The 22,896-nt window shown below is 41.6% G+C and overlaps 1 protein-coding gene across 1 annotated transcript in view; it reads left to right on the top strand.

Annotated features, from left to right (window-relative positions):
* Positions 1-2,377: 2,377 nt before the first annotated feature.
* The window catches only part of hibch (3-hydroxyisobutyryl-CoA hydrolase), a 135,682-nt gene continuing 115,163 nt past the window's right edge, over positions 2,378-22,896 (top strand). The window contains exons 1-6 of the mRNA XM_068035636.1: positions 2,378-2,623; positions 7,586-7,628; positions 10,349-10,486; positions 17,890-17,974; positions 18,636-18,716; positions 19,382-19,434. Coding sequence (XP_067891737.1) covers positions 2,592-2,623; positions 7,586-7,628; positions 10,349-10,486; positions 17,890-17,974; positions 18,636-18,716; positions 19,382-19,434 — 432 coding nt within the window. The 5' untranslated portion in view covers positions 2,378-2,591. The remainder of the gene's footprint in view (positions 2,624-7,585; positions 7,629-10,348; positions 10,487-17,889; positions 17,975-18,635; positions 18,717-19,381; positions 19,435-22,896) is intronic.

Raw genomic sequence — 22,896 nt, 5'->3', positions numbered from 1 at the left:
AGACTTAAGATTTAAACACCACCAGTCTAGCTGTTTTTTTGGGAGGACTTTTATCCACAAATTTAGTCTCTGGAATTTGAATTGTGGACATGAAGATTCCTGGCATAACTGGTGTGATACAAGGAAATAATAATGTTTCTTCCAACATATGAGAAAAAGAACTTCTCAGATTCATGGCCGAGGTATTTTGTTTATTCTACAACTCTGTGTTCTTCCTTCATAGCCCTCTAGTCAATCAACAATTTGCAGAGAGGATGTTATATGCATTCAATGATCATTTGGTAATATTTCAAAAATGTTTTGATCAGTTTAAACTATCTACCATTTCATCAATTATATCAACAAAACTGAAGTCAATATATAACTAATTTCCAAGGAATGCTGTTTCTTATACATATGTTTAACCTATTTTAATACTTGGCAGAAAACTGGTATGGAAATAAAAGCCATATTTCCACACTTAAACGATCACAATGAGGGACATCACCAATTGGCTTACTTTCACTTTCTAATTCCAAAAAGCAAACAGAAGTAAAAATCATGGAAATTAGGAACATAGGACATAGGAACATCTTCATTAGAGGATTACAATTTTATTTAATCAGAATAAGTTTATTGAAATTTAATGTGCAGCTGATTACTGGAGATTAACAATAGTATATTGTAAAATTAATGTCAAGGCAGTGCTTTTTCACAGTACTTACATGCAGATTACCACTCAGTAAACTATTTATACTATGGTTTTTAATCCTTCAAAGTGAACTTGCTGATGCTTTGTCTACATACAGTGCACCGGATGTTGTCATCTTCCCTGTGACAGCTGAAACTGGTTCAAAAAAAAGGCTGAAGACAAAACAAAACCAGCACCATGACTCGCACAGAATACCAAGAATTGATATTTTATTTATTGCATTATATAAAATCTTCTATTAGATTATCCACATATTTTCTAGTATATTTTTCTCACTATACATCTTAGCTAGGCAAAGAACAAGACGTGAAATAAAGACAGAAAATGTTGGAAATACTTGGGAAAGCCATTCCTTTAAGGGATAATTTCCCACCTCCAAGAACTGCTGGCCAATCAGAGGGCCTGCAGCTCTGCAGCATAGTCAGCACCACAAAGAGCAATGGCCACTGCTCGTACTGCAGGAGGCCCTGCAGCATCAAGGAGAGAGAAGATCCCCCGACAGGTGAGTGGGGCTGGGGTCACCGGGACCATTCAGGCAAGCTCCGGTGATGGGGTGGGGGCATGTTAGTGAGGGGGGGGTGTCCTCTAGGGACCCTGGAACCCCAAAAAAGGGAAAACCCCAACTACAGTAGGAAGCCACCAGGTTTAACCTGGCAGCATCTCCACGGGACGGCAGGGCCCTCCACCTTCCATTGAATTGAGGTGAAGGCAGGAAGAGGCCCTTAAGGGCTTTAATTGGCCTGGGGTGGGAAGGTCATCCTCGGCCTTCGCCACCCTGGACTAAATTGGATGCCGTTGGGAAGATGACGGGCACTCTGGCTGAATTTTGTGCCCATGGTGAGGCCCCTGGTGTCAGGATGAAAAGGGGGGGGGATTTCTGCCTTGGCCAGCTGGAGCCTCCCTGGCGTGATTCTATGGTGCTGGGTCAATAAACAGCCCGGTTCTGGGATCCCCGTCCCTTTCAAGACGGGGAGTCTGTCTCCAAGGGCTGCTGGCCAATCACAGGGCGGTGGCCACTGCTGGTGCTGCAAGAAGCCTTGGACCCAGGCCCAGCGCTGGAGCTTGGATCCAAGGAGAGTTGAGGTTGTGTTGCCGGGCACAGACCGGCAGGCCCCGGTGGGGGGGGGGGGGCGCAGGGTGGTTTATGGAGGTGAAGGTTTTCCTGGGGAGGCCACAGATTGCCCACAGAGGAGGGTGACCCTCCCCCCCAAGCCACAGGGAGGTCACCTCATTTTACTGGGTAACCTCCCCGTGTGGTGGAGGCTCGTCCAATGGTTAAATCCCAGTGGTAGCAGGAAGAGGCCCTTAAATGGGCATTAAGAGGCCACTTAAGGGCCTCAGTTGGCCTCTGGGCAGGAAGACCGACTTCGGCATATCTTGCCATTGACAAAATTGCATTGCGATGGGCCCTCCACTTCTAGTCTTGTCTCCGGCACCCATAAAAGTCAGCCCTGCCGCTCGCCTTCCCACGCAATTTTATGGCCTCCACCACCCCCCGCCCCGCCAAGCCAATCCCCGTTCCCATCCCCAGGAGGCCTATGAAATTCAGCTCAATGACCTTTCATCAGAACACATCTGTTTTGTTCCAGTGATTTGACCTAGTTAACAATTTTAAAACCTTCACTGCGGTTGTGGGTCATCCGTGCCTTCGGTGGCGCTGTAGTAGGCATGGGTCAGGGGGAAGGGGAAGCTCTTGAAAGTGGTGGTGGTTCTATAGCGCGATGAGGTGAGCAGCGATAATAAAAACAAGAAATGCTGGAACCGCTCAGCAGGTCTGGCAGCATCTGTGAAAAGAGAAGCAGAGTTAACGTTTCGGGTCAGTGAGCCTTCTTCGGAGGTGAGCGGCGAGCCGCTTTGATAGGTGCCAGTGGAATCTGGGACTCAGTGTAACAGTTTCGGGATGACTGTGTGGACTTGTCGTGCTTGGTTCAGGTGGGTTCCTCATCTTCGGAAAGATGTGTGTATGTGTCCGTGCTGCACATTCGCGGTGCTCCGCTGCAACTTGCCCGAAGGGCACTGCGGTCATATTCCAGTCTGCAGTAACATTTAAACTGCACCTCAAATGCAGTGACAACCTTTCGTTATAACATTGGTCTGTGTGAGTAATAATAGTATTGGTTTTTGTTTTGCATACGTCTTTTTGGCGGTCACGCGTTCACTTCATCAAAAATGTATCCATTGCCCCCCATCATCCAAGACCTCTGCACCATTGCCACCCTCCAGTAACCCCTTTAATAATTTGCACATTATGAACACAATAATTCCCAATACTCCCAGAACCTTCCCTCAGTGCTCCTGGATCCAAGAGCACCCAATCCAAGACTCTCAGACCCCAACACCTCTGCACGTTTTACACTCTATTCCTGCTGCTCCCAGATCCCTGGATTATTTCCCCCACTCCCTTCCCTAGTACTTCTACATAGTTCTGAGCTACTGGCATTAGAATATCTTTTTCTGCAGATGTAAACATGAGAAATAAAAAAGAGTTCATAGGAAAACAAAAATAATGCTGATGCTACTCCCCATAATACCATGAATAAGTGAAATTACTCTCCTACATTAATGGCCTTGATGATGTATAGTATGTATGTAGCACAAAACAGCATGACTGAGAAAAGCATTGCAGAAAAATGAGAGCTTTATTTCTGAATATTAAAATGATTTAACAACTAATTTTCTATATGAATAATGAGGGGGAGAAAGACTTGTCATTAACAACAAAAGTAACTTGTTCTTGTGCAGTGCTGTTAACATAGAAGTGTCCCAAAGCACTTAACAGAGGGAGAAGGAAAAGGATCAGATCTGAGCTACAGTGGGAGAGTTATGAGTGGTAATTGAAAGCTTGGTTGGAAAAATGGGTTTTCAGAATATTTAAGGTGGAGGGGTTTAGAGAAGTAATTACAGAGAGTAGAGACATGGTTGTTGAAGGTTCACTGTGTTGAGTGAAAGTGACCCAATCTAGGTAAGTGAGAATGAGATTGATGAACAAACTGGACATCGGGCAGGATAGACAATAGGCAGCTGAGCTTTAAATAAGATTTTTATGCTGGATGAAGGATGGGAGACTAGAAAGAAGACATTGGACAAATTGAGTCTAGAGGTTTGAAAAATGTTGATAAAGGTTCCAGTGGCCATAGGGATGATGTGGGACAGAGGAAGTGGATGTAGGTAGTGGATGGGATGTGGGTTTGAAGCTCAGCTCTATGCCACACACAATGTTAAAGATGCAGATTCAGCCTATGCAAGTAGCTGGGCTAGGGCATAAAATTGATGTGAGGGAGCAGGAAGCATTTGGCTTGTTTGTCCTGCTATTCAGTTGATCGAAATTCTGGTTCCTTGATGTTGAACAGATGCATGTTTTTAAACGGTATGCAGTCTTGCAGAGCTTTTGAGATTTTCCTTTTTCATTATGAGCAATATGCACCAGAATAATGGGGATCAAGATTTTTTTGTGTTAATTAGAAAAATTCAGATTTCATTTTATATTCACCCGGAAGCCCTTTTATGATAAAATATCACCCAAACTGGCATTTCATTGTAAGTATAGTGTCACTGTAATGCAAGTTGTTTGAATGACTTGGGGCTTTAGAGCTCTGAAACTTAATTTACTCAGTTAATTTTGGAGAACTGGAGATGATGGGAGTGGTATATTAGATTTAATTTTAAAGGGAATTTTATAATGACACCTTCCTGTGCAGTAAACTTTTTTTTTTGATGATGTAAATGTAAGTGCATCTAAACACTAGTTGTTTGAGAAGCGATCTATACATGGACCAAAAATAATTAAGTGGTTAGGCTTAATAGAGGCAGAGCACTGTATCATATTAGCAAGGGAAAGGAGATTAAAAACTCTCAGCAGGTCTGGCAGCATCTGTGGAAAGAGAAGCAGAGTTAACGTTTCGGGTCAGTGACCCTTCTTCGGAACTGACCCGAAACGTTAACTCTGCTTCTCTTTCCACAGATGCTGTTGAGTGGTTCCAGCATTTCTTGTTTTTATTTCAGATTTCCAGCATCTGCAGTATTTTGCTTTTATTTGAGATAAAAACTCTGCTGGTGTAAGGTAATCAGAGAGCAATAATCCAAGCTGACACTTTCGGTGCACTTTTGGAGGTGCTATTTTTTGGATGAAAGGCCCCATATGGCCTCCCAGATGGCCGTAAAAGATCCATGACATTATTTTAAGAGCAACAAAGTCTCCTGGTGTTCTGGCCAATATTTCTCCCTCAACCAACATAATTAAAACAGGTTATCTGGTTGTATACTTCATTACTGTTTGTGAGACCTTGCAGTGTGCATGTTGACTTCTGCAGTTCCCAACATTACCACAATGCCTACACTTCAAAAGTATTTCATTGGCTGTAAAGTGCTTTGGGAAATCCTGAGGTCATGAAAGGTGCTGTGTAAATGCAAGACAGTCTTTCTTTTTTCTTTTCTTGTGAGATTGTAGTTACAGCGGCAGGAGAAAACGTAGTACCGAAACAGGATGGGCATTCAGGAAGTAAACCGAGCATTAAATCTAGCTGGATATATATTTAATCTTGAATCTGTGCACGCTTCCTGTCTGCAGTTCTCCAAACTGTTACCATATTTTTATCAAACTTTGTCAATCTTGTACTGTTGCAATTTTCTATGTCCATATTTATAATGCATTTTGACTAAGTAAACTTGTTTCTTTTAATTTGTTTTTGGGATGTGAGCAACACTGGCAATGCTGCATTTGTTCCCCATCTCTAGTTATGCTGAGAAGGTGGTGCTGGGGCTTCTTGATCTGCTGCAGTCCCCACAATGTTGGTACTTCCATGCTGGTACTAAGAAAGGAATTTCAAGATTTGCTACAGTGATGAAGGAATGGGTTTATATTTCCAAGTCAGGATGGTGCGTGACTTGGAGGGGAACCTGAAGGTGATGGTGTTCCCATGACATTGCTTCTCTCAACCTACTGTAATTATATAATCTGGTCACTTGGTGGCTTTCTATCCAGTGTGTGAACAGATTTTTTCCTGTATAATGTTATAAATCCCTGCCACCATCTTGTATTCTAGCCCCCACTGTTTATAGTGGATGTGTTTGTGCCAATGTGATTTGCCCACTATATGCGAAGGCCAGTATAAAGTTTGACAGGCTTTAAGGTGAGCTCTCCAGATAATACCAGTGCCACCACCTTTAATAACTTGTAAGGAAAATTGCCAAGCTGTGAGCTGGCAGAGAGTGTGTAAGCAACTTTGACTTGAAAGCTGCTGGTCAACTTGGAGTTTCCTGAACTGCTGCATTTATGAATGTTTCGGAAATTAAAATTTAACATTTAATAAGGGGGTGTAACCCACCACCCCGCCCAACTATAGGAATAAATGGGACATTTTCGGGTTGTCCAGTTGTGACTAGTGGGCTACCATAAGGATCAATACTTGGGCCTCACTATTTGCAATCTATATTTGCAATATGCTATTAGATACAATTTGTCAAGAGCTGCTGCACTTCATATGTTCCATATACATCATATCGCTACAGTATATTCCATCAGGTTATCCTGGATACAGAAATGAGCTGTGAGGGAAAGACAGAGTTAAGTTATCGTCACTCAAAATAATTTTAAAATACCTTTAATATAAAACGGCAAACACTTGTCTGTGTCGCTGATCTGCAGGGAACAGGTGATACCTTGACAAGTGATCAGGAATGGGAAGATGACGACAGGCCAGACAGTCAGCTTTGCTTTTGACATGTAAAGACAGATCTTTGGCTTGTGCCTTAGAAAACTTCTTTTCCACAATAAAACAAAAAAAAACAAGCATTCCTGATGGCTCATTGTGATTGGTATGAAAAATGTCCAAAAATGAGATCAGTTAAAATAACATTGTCATTATTGGTGCCTCTTTACAGGGGTGGGGGTGGGGAGGAGGGGAGCCTTTGGCAGCAGTTGTAAGTGTTATTATAAAGCTGTCTAATCGAGTTACAGGCAGATCATGTACATTGGGTCATGGTGTCATCCATGGCTTTGTGGTAGCATTCTTGTCTCTGAGTCAGGAGGTTGTATGCTCACGTCCCACTGTTGAGACTTGAGCACAAAATCTAGGCTGACATTCCACTGAAGTACTGAGGGAATGCTGCACTGCAGGAGTTGTTGTCTTTCAGCTGAGATGTTAAACCGAGTCCCTGTCTGCCCCCTTGGGTGGACTTAAAAGATCCCATGGTACTGTTTTGAAGAACAGTAGGGGAGTTCTCCCCAGTGCCCTGGCCAATATTTGCCTCTTAACCACAGATTATCTGGTCATTATCACATTGCTGTTTGCGGGAGCTTGCTGTGCGCAAATTGGCTGTCGTGTTTTCTACTTTACAACAGTGACTACACTTCATAATTATTCCATTGGCTGTAACGCACTTTGGGACATCCTGAAGTTGTGAAAGGTACCATATAAATGCAAATGTTTTCTTTCACTTATTCAAAAGAGAGCATCTGCCTGTTTTTCAGACATTAATTATAAATGAGAGTGTGAGGCAAATGCCTGAAATCACAATGTGAAAGTAGCTCCTACTTTCTGTCTTTCACAAAGTAAATGAAGAGAGAATTAAAGGATGGGAGTCAAACAGAGACAGTTATTGGAGGAAAGGAACATTAACTTTAATCCATGAACACTGTGGGATCGTAGGAACATTAGGCACAGGAGAAGGCCATTTAGTCCCTTGGGCCTGTTCCACCATTCAGTTAGACCATGGCTGAGCTATACCTCCACTCCATTTACCCACTGTCTCTCCATATCCCTCGTTACATTTGACTAACAAAAATCCTACCATCTCAGTCTTGAAAGCTTCAGTTGTCAACTAGCAGTAGTGTATAATCTGAAAATCTGATTCCGGTTCAGCAGTTAATCACCATTATTTTCTTCTTTATTTCAGGGTGAGGGCACTTTCTAGATTACAGGTTGTACAGAGACATCTGGTAAGTGTGCATGGATGTTTGTCATTTAATTCTGCTGGAGAAGTAATTGAAAAGGATAGATTTGAGCAGGGGCCCTAAGTTCATTTAGATGAACTGGGGATACTTGACTGTGATGTTGGGTGCCTAAAGTTACTGACATCCCTTACCTTGAGTGCATGTGCAAAGAATATAACAATTGAAACTACACAGGACAAATTGCAGTAATCTATTAGTTGCAGAGACATAGGCATATTAGCACAGGAGGTGACCACTCTATGCTGCTTACCTGTGCTGCAATTGCACAGCAGCTTTAACCCATTATGTAGAGTAGAAGAGCATTTCTGTTTTAATGTTTCGGGAAATGTTTTCCTCAAACAAGTAAAGGTTCTGTGGAAATGCATGTTTAGGTGATAGCCTTGTAAAGAATTGATTGCATTTGCATGATGTTACACCAGGGGGAGCTCTATACAAATGATATTCTCACCCAAATAATTTAGTTCAGATTTTTATTGGTGTTTTAAAAGTTAAGAACAATATTCTGATATACATAAATAGACATTGACACATGAAATAGGCCTTCAGCTACTTGAGGCTTCAGAGGTCCACCACAGATCACCCTTTGCTTTGTGCTCATGTAACATGCTTACACCCCTACCGATATGTTGTTTTGTAGAGCTACCTTCACTACCTTTTGTAAGTGCTGTGTTTACCCTGTGAACTGTACATTCCCATTTCCAGTCCTGCTGTTTCTGGTATCATACTACACCACTTCTGTAGCCCACTAGCATTCTTCCAGTGCTGGAGAGTTGTTTTTGCCAGCAGTAAAAACAATATGGCCTCTCCTTTACTCAATTGGAGAACTAGTGATTAAATTCCAAAGACCAGCCGATGGGGAAACCCGTCATTCTGATACTGATTGTCTGAAATTCCTTTTCCCTATAATTATTTGAGGGTTGAGCACATCAATGAATTAATTTTAGTATTTTATTTAAGTGCATTGCAACTTATTACTCAGCAGATTCAATACATGTAGTTAATATTACAATTTATTTTTACATTTTACTTAGTGCTACTGTTGAACCTTCTATCCCAATCATATATTTCAGTTAACAAACCAGTCTGGGAATTCATCTGTGATCATATAATTCGGGTTATGTGATCAATGCTAGTCATTTTGTTATCCATATTGTCTGTATATTAGATACTTCAAATTTGACAGGGGTTAGGTTATCTTTAATGAGCCATTCACACTTTTAGCAGCTTTGCTGCACTCCCTACAATCAGACTTCGAGTCATGAAAATACCAGCACACTACACTCTAGTTAATTAGGATTGCTAACAACAATTTTAATAAAGGTAACCCCGATTCAACACAGTGATCAGCCATAACCGGTATATAGTCTTTTGTACCACATGTCTATTTTTCACTCTAATGCTGAATCCATATTCTCCATGCTTCTTCCTTTGCTTTCTATTCACCCCAGTAATTCCAAATTACATAGATTACTATAAATCTTTGATTTGTCAGAGATTGTAGTGAATTCAGTTATGGGTATAAAAATGCAGTTTTGTCTTGTGGTGTCCGGTTTTCTCTTGCAATTGTTCTTCCAAAGTGAAATGAATATGACTTGCACAGAACAGGTATTATTCACACCTCTGAAACATGCTCCTTCTGTCTGAGAACAAACTGCATTCAAAGCAATTCAGATAACCTGGCATCTCGCGACCATCTTGAGGTTTCTAGGCAAAAGACAAAGCCTGCCTTAGCATTTAATTTACCCAGTGAAAGTAAATAATTGCAAGAATGGTTTTACCTCCATATAAATTTACATGTGATCGGATCACTGAAGAATTTACATATTATTTTACTCGAGATATTTCTGCTGTTGTCACCACATTAGAATCACAGTTCAAATTCAAATGGTTGCTGTGTCGCTTTCTGTGGGCCACATCCTCACGTCTAATCTTTTTTATTCTTACTATGTTATACAGACACTTAGCCATATATGGGTCTTGTTAATGGATACCATTTGGTTTTTGTGCCTTTGACAGCACTTGCAAATGTAAAAGATGTGACCTCCATGCAGCCAATGACAGCGTTGACCCATTCATTTGTGAATTCCTGTAGCCTGCCTGCTACAGATGCCAGCACAAAATCTTCAGTGGAGTACTGAGGTGATGCTATGTTGTCCAAGGGGCCACTTTTGTATAAAGAGAAATTGCACCAAGGTGCTCATTACCTGTTTATGTATATGTAAAAGATCCCATGCAACTATGTAAAGAAGAGCAGGGAATTTTCCCCATGTCCTGGCCAATATTATTCCCTCAACCTATACCATCTTCGAAACCGGTCATCATTCACTTGCTGTTTTAAAAGGCCTTGCAGTGTGCAGACTGGCTGCTGTGTTTTCCCCCCCCCGCCTGCCTGCAGCGCGCCCCCCCAATAATAACAGTGACTGCACTTTAAAAGTGGTCCATTGGTTTTAAAGTGCTTTGGGATGTCCTCAGAACATCAGAAGCAAGCTCTTCTCTTTCTCTCCCCTACACAGAAGAACCAGTTTCTATACATCTAGTTGGTTTCTAGAAAACCTAGAGGAGACTGACATCAGACTTGTAACAAAATTGGGAGGGTGACTGAGGAAGGCAATTTTGACATCTGTAAAAGTGCCTTTACATTACTAAAAATTGTTTCAATGTTTGCCATTCAACTGCCATTGAAGTTTTGTACTGTGTGTCTTTAGATGTCTACAAATGCCAGTCCAGAAAAGGAAGTCCACTTGACAAAGTCTGGATGTGCTGGAATAATCACGCTAAATCGGCCAAAGGCCCTTAATGCTCTGAACCTTTCCATGATTAGACAGATCTACCCCCAGCTAAAGGTTTGTGTCATTGTTTTGGAACATGTCACTGTCTGCCTGATTTTAAAATGGAGGTGTACAGTATCTGGTTTTAAGATGGAATGTTTAAAGGATCTGTTACTGTGTCTGGGATGGGTGGATTACCAATACATTTATTGCTTTAGTAGTTCTTCTAAATGCATTGAATACATCAACCTCTGCTCCAAACCCAAGCAGGCAGTGGAAACATTCAGGAAAAAAATATTGATTGTGTACAAGCAGTCCTGTCTTCAAACAGCAATCTTTTTTGCATTATTTTATAAACCGCTTTTCCAACACCGTTTAATCAAAAGTGCAGTTCTGGTTGTTTATACAATTGGGTTAAGTGTCATTTTATTTGATTTATAGCCCTCTTAAATGGGAAAGCAAATATGAAGAAGTGCTATATCAATGCAAGTTGTATCTTTTTTTCCATATATAACAAGGAAGACCTTTGAAATGTAGGTAGTCCCCTTCGGCCTGTCTTCCCTTCTAAATGTCCTATGACAACCTATACAGTCACTTTTCTGAGATGTTGCCTCAAGGAATTGCGAACCGCTTGCTGGAACCATTGGAATAAGACATCAGTGCAAACTGATTCTGTGACCCCTTTTCAACTTCCTTTGCTGTCTCCAGACTTCTGCCTCCTCCCCCTGCCACCTTCAATTTCCTCTTGTGTTGAGATACGATTGTTGACAGTTCTCTGGTACAAAATCCAAATGGCCCTTTTTCATGTGTGGATGTAGACACTGTGTATATCGGCCAAATTCTCAGCAAAGCAGGGCAGCACTGAGTCCCATTCGGCCTTTCCCAGTGTGTGAACATATGCTTACCAGCATGAATCACTGAATAGTAATAAGGAAGGGGCTCCCCAGCTGTATTGTTCCTTTTACCTTTCTAACTTGGGGCATGGGGTAAATTGTAGTGCCGTACTATGTATTGCTTTCACTTGAGAAACAAATGCTTCAATCATGCACTTTTATTTTCTCTAACAAGGTTGTTTAACACTCAAGTGTTGAGATTTCCTTCACACTTTGTTCTACAGTATTCATATTGAGAGTCTGTGTGCCAAACTATAAGCAAAGTGGAAAAATTCTAAGTTTGTATAACTTTTTAAATATGAAAGTAAGTTTGTTAGTGGACCCAAGCTTAATATCCTGCCTTTAGATGACACAATGTGTTGGGGATTAAATTGGAAGCAAGAGAGGAAAATGTGTATTAGTTGAAATTAAAAGATGTTCTGAAGATGTTGTGGAGATCAATTGTACAGTAGCCACATTTTGTGATTCATTTCTAAATTGCTCTTCCCACAATGTGGGCAGAAGCAATTGAAAGATAATGGAAATGTGATGCTCAACATATCTGGCTTTATATAATATTCTTAGTTAGAGTGGCAGTATTATAGTACACATCTACCTGACAGATATAGGGATGTCAAAGATAGCAAATACAGATCACCAGAAAACCTGCAATTTTGATTTGTGTTATCAGTTTGAGTGTCTTGTTTTCAGCAATGTGTAAAGATTATGCATTTTATTATGATTTAAACTATTTTTAAATGTTTTTTAAATACTACATACAAATATACAGTCATATCCTGGATTGAACTAAAAGCCATATTTCTTTGGTCAGGAACACTGATGTTTGGAAAGTGTCTTAGAGGAATGGTACATATCATACACAGTGATACATTTGGGTGGCATTGCTTAACTGAAGAAGTACCTCTGTCTTGTGTTTTCCAAATTTGCTTTACTAATAACTCATGCCTACGAGGGTTTTCTGTATTGAGTCATATCTCCCTCTAGCTTCTTTGTCATCTCTCCCGATGTCCTCTCCAAGCTCATCTTGTCCATGGGACCCGGTTCCTGTTCACTTGATTGTGTTCCCACTAAACTGCTGACCACCCAGCTTCCCTTCCTGGACCTATGTCAGCTGACATTGTAAATAGTTTCTTCTTCGCAGGTTCCAGCCTCCTTTCAAAACTGCCATGAGCACCTCCTCCTCAGAAAAACTCACAGTTGACCCATCTGTCCTTTCCATTCCATCTCCAATATCCCATCCTTGAAGCTGTTGTTGCCCCTCAAACTGTGGCCACCTCTCTCGCAACTTTCTGTTTAAAAATCTCCATCAGATTTTCACCCGTTAGTTTCTCTTTCATCTCCGCACCCTTGCTGCTTCCTCATCTACATGTTACCTCTTACCGACATCATTCATATACATGGTAACAGCTTATATATGTATGCTGAAAAAACCCAGCTCTCTCCCTTCATAACCTCTATCCACTATCTTTGTTGTCTGACATTCAGTCTTGGTCTTCAAACTTCATACCCTTGCCGTCGATTCCGTCCTTCTTTGACACAGTACATGGAAACCTAGAAAATAAGAGCAGCAGTAGGCCATTCGGCCCTTCGAGCTTGCTCCGCCATTCATTAGGATCATGGCTGATCATCCAACTCAGTAATCTGTTCCCACTTTTGCTCCATACCCTTTGATCCCTTTAGACCCAAGAACTATATCTAACTCCTTCTTAAACATACAATGTTTTGGCCTCAACAGCTTTCTGTGGTAAGCGAATTCCACAGGCTCACCACTCTCTGGGTGAAGAAATTTCTCCTCCTCTCAGTCCTGAAAGGTTTACCCCATATCCTTAGACTATGACCCCTGGTTCTGGACTCCCCCACCATCGGGAATGTCCTTCCTGCATCTACCCTGTCAAGTCCTGTTAGAATTCTACAGGTTTCTATGAGATCCCCCCCCTCCCCCCCCACTCTTCTGAACTCCAGCGAATATAATCCTAACCGACTCAATCTCTCATACGTCAGTCCTGCCATCCCAGGAATCAGTCTGGTAAACCTTCGCTGCACTCCCTCTATAGCAAGAACATTCTTCCTCAGATAAGGAGTCCAAAACTGCGCACAATATTCCAGGTGTGGCCTCACCAAGCCCTGTATAATTGTAGCAGACATCCCTGCTCCTGTACTCTAATCCCCTCACTATCAAGGCCAACATACCATTTGTCTTTTTAACCGCTGTTGCACCTGCATGCTTACCTTCAGCGACTGGTGTACGAGAACACCCAGGTCTCTCTGCATAGTCCCATCTCTGTTTATAGCTGTTCAGATAACCTGCCTTCCTGTTTTAGCTAAAGAAGTGGTTAACCTCACATTTATCCACATTATACTGCATCTGCCATGCAATGGCCTACTCACTCAACTTGTCCAAATCACCCTGAAGCCTCTCTGTATTCTCCTCACAACTCACCCTCCCACCCAGTTTTGTGTCATCTGCAAATTTGGAGATATATTTATTTCCCTCATCTGAATCATTAATATATATTGTAAATAGCTGGGGTCCTAGCACCGTTACCTGTGGTACCCCACTGGTCACTGCCTGCTATTCAGAAAAAGACCCATTTATCCCTACTCTTTGTTTCCTGTCTGCCAGCCAATTTTCTATCTATTGCAATACACGACCCCCAATCCCATGCGCTTTAATTTTACATGCTAATCTCTTATGTGGGACTTTGTCGAAAGCCTTCTGAAAGTCCAAATAAACCACATCTACTGGTTCCCCCTCATCAACTTGACTAGTTACATCCTCGAAGAATTCTAGTAGATTTGTCAAGCATGATATCCTTTTTGTAAAGCCATGCTGACTCTGCCCGATTCTACCACTGTTCTCTAAGTGCTCTGCTATAAAATCTTGGATAATGGACTCTAGAATTTTCCCCACTACTGACGTCAGGCTGACTGGTCTATAATTCCCTGCTTTCTCTCTACCTCCCTTTTTAAATAGTGGGGTTACATTAGCTACCCTCCAATCTGTAGGAACTGTTCCAGAGTCTATAGAATCTTGGAAGATGACCACCAATGCATCCACTATTTCTAGAGACACTTCCTTAAGTACTCTGGGATGCATACCATCAGGCCCTGGGGATTTATTGGCCTTCAATCCCATCAATTTCCCCAGCACCATTTCTCTACTAATACTGAGTTCTTTCAGTTCCCCTCTCTCTCACTAAGCCCTGTGTTCGTCAACATTTCTAGTATGATATTTGTGTCCTCCTTTGTGAAGACAGAACCAAAGTATGCATTTAGTTGGTCAGCCATTTCTTTGTTCCCCATAATAAATTCCCCTATTTCTGACTGTAAAGGACCTGCATTTGTCTTCACCAATCTTTTTCTCTTCACATACCTATAGAAACTTTTACAGTCAGTTTTTATGTTCCCCGCAAACTTGCTCCCGTACTCTATTTTCCCATTCTTAATCAATCCCTTGGTTCTCCTTTGCTGAATTCTAAACTGCACCCAATCCTCAGGTCTGTTGTATCTTTTCTGGCAAATTTAAATGCCTCTTCCTTGGATCTAATGCTATCTCTAATTTCCCTTGTAAACCATGGTTTGGCTACCTTTCCCATTGTACTTTTGCACCAGACAGGGATAAACAATTGTTGCAGCACATCCATGCGCTCTTTAAATGTTTGCCATTGCCTAGCCACTGTCATCCCTTTAAGTAACGTTTCCCAATCTGTCATATCCAACTCGCACCTCATACCTTCGTAGTTTCCTTTATTAAGATTCAGGACCCTAGTCTCAGAATCAACTACGTCACTCTCCATCTCGCACCACTAGATTGTCAATTATTCCTCTCTCATTACACAGTACCCAGTCTAACATGGCCTGTTCTCTAGTTGGTTCCTCAACGTATTGGTCCAGAAAACCATCCGGTATACACTCCATAAATTCCTCCTCTACGGTATTGTGACTAATTTGATTTGCCCAATCTATATGCAGATTAAAGTCACCCATAATTACACATTGTCTCAGGCTAAACCAGACCATTTGAGTTGTTGGTTTCTGATGTAAGGTCACAAACCTTAAATGTCAACTCTGTTTCTCTCTCCACAGATGCTGCCTGCTGAGTATTTCTAGCACTTTTTGTTTTTATTTCAGATTTCCAGCATCCGCAGTATTTTGCTTTCATTTGCGTTGTTGACCGCCTATTCCCTGCATCCGATAGCCCACCTACTTCCACATCCATAACCTCGTTAACCTCTGTATTCACCTCAGTCCATCTGTTGCTGAAGTCTCATCCATGCCTTAGTCACTTCCAGAATTGTCTGTTAAAGTACTTCCTGGCCGGCCTCCTATCCTTCACCTTCCATAAAGTTCAGTTCATCCAAAACTCTGCTGCCAATATCCTTTCCTGCACCAGGTCCCACTGTGTTATCATCCCTGCCATTGCTGACTTAACTGTATTTATTACTGACTTAGATGATGGATAGAAAGCCACAAAGCCAAATGTGCCATTGACACAAAGATAGATGCCATTATAAGCAGTGTAGATGGAAGCATAAAATTACAAAAAAATATTGATTGGGTAAAACTGTGGCAAATAAATTTAAATGTCGACAAATGTGGGGTCATCCACTTTGGACCTATAAAGAATAGAACAGGGTACTTTCTAAATCAGGGTTGTCCAACCATTTTACGTGGAGGGCCACATTACAGTTTTTGTCTTACATAGGGGGCCGGTGAGACAATTTCAGGAAGATAAAGGCATTTAAAAAAAAAAATGATCTTGCTATCAATCAAAACGACAACAAATGTGCATTTTTGTGAAGAACCTTTAAATGAGAAGATTAATTTATTGACTGACTTTCCCCTCACTATGTTGGACACTGATTTCGTGACATAGCTGGCATTGTTTTTGCTTGCACGTCAATGTTTGCCTGCACACTTGTAGTAATCGAGTATTCCAGATAGATGTCCATCTGTCAGGAGTGACCCTGATCACACTCCGGGTGTCCTTTCTCGCTCTCGGTATTTCCCTCTGCCCCCACCTCGCCTGGTGTCTTATTTTCCCCCCCCCCCCCCCCCCCCCACCAAACTCTCCTCCTGGTGTTTTATTTCTGCCCCCCCACCTGTCCTGGTGTTTTCCACCCCCCGCTCCTGGTTTCTCTCCCTTTTCCTGATGTTTTAAAAGGCTGGTTTCCAAGAAAACAATGGAAAATTTCTCAACTCCTGAAATACATCCACGGGCTGTCTGGAAACCTTTGGCCTGCCGGGTCCTGGTCTGCGGGCCATATGTTGGACAACCTTGTTCTAAATGGTGAAAAGTTAGAAATAGTGGAGGTCCAAAGAGACTTGGGGTCAAGTTATATAGATCATTAAAATATCATGAACAGGTACAGAAAATAATCAAAAAGGCTAATGGAACGTTGGCCTTTATATTTGGAGGACTAGAATGCAAGGGGATAGAAGTTATGCTACAGCTATACAAAGCCATGCTTGTATCACATCTGGAACACTGCGAGGAGTTCTGAACCTTGCAGCTTCAGAAGGATATATTAGAGTCTTAGAGAGATACAGCACTGAAACAGGCCCTTTGGTCCATCGAGTCTGTGCTGACCATCAACCACCCATTTATACGAATCCTACATTAATCCCATGTCCCCTACCACATCCCCACCTTCTCTCAATTCTCCTACCACCTACCTACACTAGGGGCAATTTACAATGGCCAATTTACCTATCAACCTGCAAGTCTTTGGTTGTGGGAGGAAACCGGAGCATCCGGCAGGAACCCACGCGGTCACAGGGAGAACTTGTAAACTCCGCACAGGCAGTACCCAGGACCGAACCCGGGTTGCTGGAGCTGTGAGGCTGCGGTGCTAACCACTGCACCACTGTGCTGTCCTGGGCCTTGGAGGGAGTGCAACGTAGATTGAGCAGAACGCTACCCTGACTCCAAGCTTTACATTACGAGGAGAGATTTGGCAAACTAGGGTTGCATGCGTGAATTTGTTTCTGGATGTTGATTAGGGACCAGATTGCAGCTCTCGTGGCATATACCACTTCTTTATGACTGGGTTAAACAGGTGATCTGCTTATAGGCCTTCCATAGTCTAACTCTTGAGTCAGATGCTACAAGTGATTTGCACCTCACTCCCACCCTTTTTCTGAAAGTATGTGGACTCCACTTGGCGCACAATGCATGGCAAAAAACATAAAGTTGTTGCGTGGAGGACCACGGGCAGAGTTGTGTATTTGTGCTACACCGTGCTGTAGCACCAAAATTCTTGTTTTAGTTTTAAATGTAGATAGCTGTGTAATGTTGGTGGGGGTTGTCAACAGCTAATGATCAGTAGGAGCAAAGGTTGTTAGTGAATGTGTGTCTGAACTTGATTGATTTTGTATCATTTATAGCAGGTTCATTTTTCGCAGATAGAATGCACAGTCTGAATAAGAGGATCAATGATTTGAGTGGAAGAGACAGTATGTATTAATGCGTGTGACCCGTGCAAACTGAACTCACTATGGACTCCATATACCCTCAAGCAGTTTGTTTAATGGGTCAAATTAATATTCCACCTTTCCTAATTGAGCTTGAATTTTTTGTGGCAGCGATGGGAGCAGGACAATGAAACCTCATTTGTGATCATTAAAGGAGTTGGAGAAAAAGCTTTCTGTGCTGGTGGTGATATTAGAGGTAAGTGTAGGTCTGAATTTATTTTGTATTTTATTACTTGTCATTTTTAGAATTTGTACACTGTCATATTTAATATATGATCCTGGATGATTGCGACATAGATATAGTAGTGGCCTATAGTAGCTGAAGACTATCGGTCAGTATTAACTGCAAAATCACAGCTAGCTAATTGTCTGCCGACTTCCATTGTATCAAACCCCATTAGCAACTTCCTATGAAATGCAACTGTGGCCACGCGCTTGTGCCATGGTTGGTTTTTCTATTTTGAGAAAGGATAGAAGACTGCAATAATGTACTTAATTTCAGTGACCGGTAGCTGCTGCAGAAAGCATTTTTGTGCCCATCATTCAGAAATTGCTTATCTCAAGCTACTCATCTCCAGTACTATCACTGAAATGGCAGAATTTTTGTGTATATTCTTCAATAATATATGGCTTCTGTACAACTTCTACCATTAGTGGCATTGCAGAGCTTAATAAGAATGAAAATTGATCCATTTACAGTTTTTAGCTACAATTGTTAGAGATTAGAGATCCTTTTATAATATGTTTTATGCTAGAAGACAGGACCAGACTGCCCTGACTGAAGGCTAAATCTGTCTTTCACATTTCTTTTCAATAAATCGTTGACTTCCTGGATGATTTTGCTGTTTCCTATTTAGCTGTTACAGAGGCAGGAAAAGTTGGAGACAGACTGGCAGAAGATTTCTTCAGGGAAGAGTATATCCTAAACAATGCAATCGGTATGTAAACTATAGTGCCATAATCAGTCTCTTGCGAAAATACCCTTAAAGGACTACTATTTATGCATTTCCCCCATCACCATTCTTCTAGTTCTTTATGACTTTGACCCTTCATGTGTTATCCCTGAGCTGAGACAAGTAACCTTTCTGTGGGCTTTCTATCACTTTTTTGCTGGGCACTGAGAGGTATCTAAAAAGCTTGAACTTAATTTTTTTTTATTCTCTCCTTTCCTTTCTCCAGAGGTAGGGCCTAGATTTTTCTCATACCAAGGTCAAATGTATGAACTAGCCACTCTGCAAGATGGCAGACATGAACCTGCCTGCATCTTCATGTTATCAAGTGGATTCAATGCAATTTCAACTCAACAGTTATATGCAGCATCAACACAAAGGGCAAAGCATAAGTCAGTTCCATCTAATATTATTAGGAATCTTGTGCCTGCTGCCCCTGGTCCAGTATCCCCTCCACCCCCTGCTGTCTAACCCTGTTCCACTTGAAGATTGCAATTTGTCACAGCTTTTTGAGCGCAGTGTGGGATTGCTGGTGCATAACTGTGGTTGGCTTTATATTTTAAGTCTGAATATTATACCGTGGGGTACTTGTTGATAATTGCAAAAGAAGTTAAGTTTTGAAAAAAAAATAAACAATTCAATATTTTATTTAGGAAACTGCCGGATTCCATACGTAGCTCTTATTGATGGAATAACAATGGGTGGGGTAAGTACTTTCTCTCCTCTCTTAGCTGATTTAATAATTTACTTCTACACTTCAGGTACGTAATGTCTTTTGTCATATGGTCAGATATCTAAATACATAGAAATTAAAACATGGAAACCGCCATTTGTCCTTTCCCTCCATGTAAGTATTAGTCCTAATCATATTTATACATCTGTTTCCATATGCCTTCTGTATATGTATATGTAATATGTTTATAAATGTGCTTTCAAGCATCCTTGCATCATTCACTTTCCTCCCCACATCATAAGTGTCTTTTTTTCATTAGTTTAGTTAATTAATTGTGCTTTTGAGAAAGAAAATGTGTTCAGGAGTCTCTTCAGCAGTTCTCCTGCCCCATTACTTAAGCTGTGCCCCAAGGATCTATTCTTGGCCCCCTCCTATATCTCATCTACATGCTGCCACTCAGCGACATCATCCAAAAGCAGTGTTAGGTGTCAGCGTGAATGTGAAACCTATCTCTACCTCACCACCATCTCTCTTGACTCCTCCACTGTTGCTATATTATTAGACTGCTTATCCGAAGTCCAGTATTGGATGAGCAGAAATTTCCTCCAATTTAAAAATTGGGAAGACTGAAACCATTGTTTTCAGTCCCTGCTCCAAACTCCATCCCTCTCCCTGGCAAGTCTGTGATTAAACCAGTGAGTTCACAACTTTGGTGTCATATTTGACCCTGAAATGAGCTTCCAACCACGTATTTATGCTATCGCTAAGACAGCCTATTTCCACCTCCATAACATCGCCTCACTTTGCTTGTGTCTCAGCTCATCTGCTGCTGAAACCCTAATTCATGCCTTTGTTACCTCCTAGACTTGACAATTCCAATGCACTCTTGGCTAATCTCCCACATTCTACCCTCTGTAAACTTGAAGACAAGTAAAAATCTGCCTGTGTCTTAATTTGCACCGAGTCCCATTCCCCGATCACCCCTGTGCTCACTGACCTACATTGGCTCTTGGTCAAGCAATGTCTGATTTTTAAAATTATCATCCTTGATTTAAAATCCCTCCATGGCCTCACCCCTCCCTATCTCTGTAATCTCCTCCAGCCCCTCAATTCTCCGAAACATCTGAGCATCCCAGATTTTAATCACTCTACCATCGGCGGCCATGCCTTCAGCTATCACAGCCCTAAGTTCTGGAATTCTCTCCCTAAACCCTTCCAACTCTCTTTTTTGTACTTGTAAACACTCCTGAAAACCTACCTCTTTGATCAAGCTTTTGGTCATTGGTCCTGATATCTCCTTATGTAGCTCGGTGTAAAATATTGTTTGATAATGCTCCTATGAAGTGCCTTGGGACAGGTTACTATGTTAGAGGTTCTATATAAATACAAGTTGTTTGTTGTTGTAAATCTGACACTGTGGTATGCCTTATATAACCAACAGATGGAGACATTGAGCAATTTTGGTGGATATGCATTCTTTTGCATTTAATTTTAGAGTGGCGCGGTGGTTAGCACTGCAGCCTCACAGCTCCAGCGACCTGGGTTCTGTTCTGGGTACTGCCTTTGCGGAGTTTGCAAGTTCTCCCTGTGACTGCGTGGGTTTTTGCCGGATGCTCCGGTTTCCTCCCACAGCTAAAGACTTGCAGGTTGATGGGTAAATTGGCCATTGTAAATTGCCCCTAGTATAGGTAGGGGAATATAGGGAAGGTGGGGATGTGATAGGAATATAGGATTAGTATAAATGGGTGGCTGATGGTCGGCACAGACTCGATGGGCCGAAGGGCCTGTTTCAGTGCTGTATCTCTAAATAAAAAACATAAATAAAGCTGGGTGTTATCTTAAAAGTGAAGCCATGTGTGCACACAATAATACACTCCAGCACAAGTCAATATACACAAAATTGGAAGTGTGGGGCTATCTGGGTGTGGAATTGTTTACTTTCAACATTATTTCACACACTTGATTGATCAAAAAAAGCTGTAGAAGTATTGATACAGGAGTTAAAAATTGAACATCTAGGGCTAAGTTATCTAGGATGTTAAAATAAGCTCAAAATTAGTTTGAATTGAAAAGTTTTATCTTACCTTTTCATGTATTTATTTCTGTGCTATGCAAAACAAAAACATCGCAACCTAGACATTGTTAACTAAGGGTCAGAGGTTTTGAAAGATGAAAACGACAGTGGTGTTCAATGATGTGGGAGCAGTAATAGATAATGCATATTATTCTATTGAATCTATGGATCTTGTGAAACCAATTCAGCATTGTAAAATGCAGAGGGGGGAAAAGTTCAATTTCCCCAGCACTTATCCTGAATTCATAGGATGGAGGTGGGACTAATTTTATTTTGTTGAGCTTTTCTTGCTCATTCCAACATGGCTTTTTTTAAAAATAAATAAATAAATACCAACTTAAATTTTGGCAGCTCAAGAATCGGTATCAAATCTCAACCAAGCCAATAGCTTCTGAATTTTCTTAACCCTTATCACTTTTTTCCCCATTGATTTAGCAAAATAATATTAGTATTTGATATCCATTTTGGGATTCTTGTTCCACTTTTGATGTCTAGTCCCTGAATTGAATACTTCCATGTCAGTCATATTCTCAGTACTTTGCTCTAGCAGTGTGAACTAATCTGATCTCCACAAAACTATTTTGATTGCACCAGTGCGACTGTTTCCATTCCCACACCAACCATCCTCATTACTGATCTCTGAGTGAAATTATCAATTTGCATTGAATTACAGGCAGGTCGCTGGGCTTGCATTTATTATTCACTGACTCTGGTCTAGTCACTTTGAGTTGGACCCTTCTAGCTTGCAAATTCATTTTGATTTGAGCTGCAGTTAAAGCCAAGTCCTAGAGTTGGAAAGGCAGCGTGCTAACCCATTATGTCACTAAGTGCCCAGAAGCACTTTGCGCACTTGAATATTATGATCTCAAACTTGATGCACCAGCTAGAAATTATCAGAGTGCTAAGACATGCTTCCATGAGACTGCTGACTTCAGAAAATTACTGATGAATGTGAATGCGAATTTCCACTTCAGAGAAGACTTCTGAGCTTGTATGACCTTTTTGAGATTTTAATGCTATGTTTGTGGTGCATCACTTGCAACAGGGTTGGCCTCCATCCATCTATGAAAGATGATGGACACGGAGCAAACAATCCATTTAAGTGGGAGAGTCTTCTCTTGGTGCTCCTTTGCTGACGGCTGTGAAGGCCAATCCTTGAGAGGCAGGTTCTGCCACAAGTGCTGCACCTGAAGCTGCCAAGTGACGCTGTGAGTTGTTTTTGATGTTGGCGCCTGTTGCCAAGCTGCTGTAGCAACTGGTCATCGTGGTAGTGCACACCAGTCCACAGGATGTGTCGTCGTTTTCCTCTTTCGCCAGCTAGTGACTCCCAAGTGTGATAGTCAACATTTAGGGCCTTCGTGTCACAGTTGCAAGCATCCTTGAAGTAGAGCTTTGGAGGCTCCATTGGTCGTCTGGCCCCA

This window comes from Heterodontus francisci, chromosome 7, assembly GCF_036365525.1.
Source record: "Heterodontus francisci isolate sHetFra1 chromosome 7, sHetFra1.hap1, whole genome shotgun sequence".
Taxonomy (NCBI): domain Eukaryota; kingdom Metazoa; phylum Chordata; class Chondrichthyes; order Heterodontiformes; family Heterodontidae; genus Heterodontus; species Heterodontus francisci.
The sequence above is the reverse complement of the archived record's forward strand: the minus strand, read 5'-3'. Positions and strand labels throughout refer to the sequence as shown.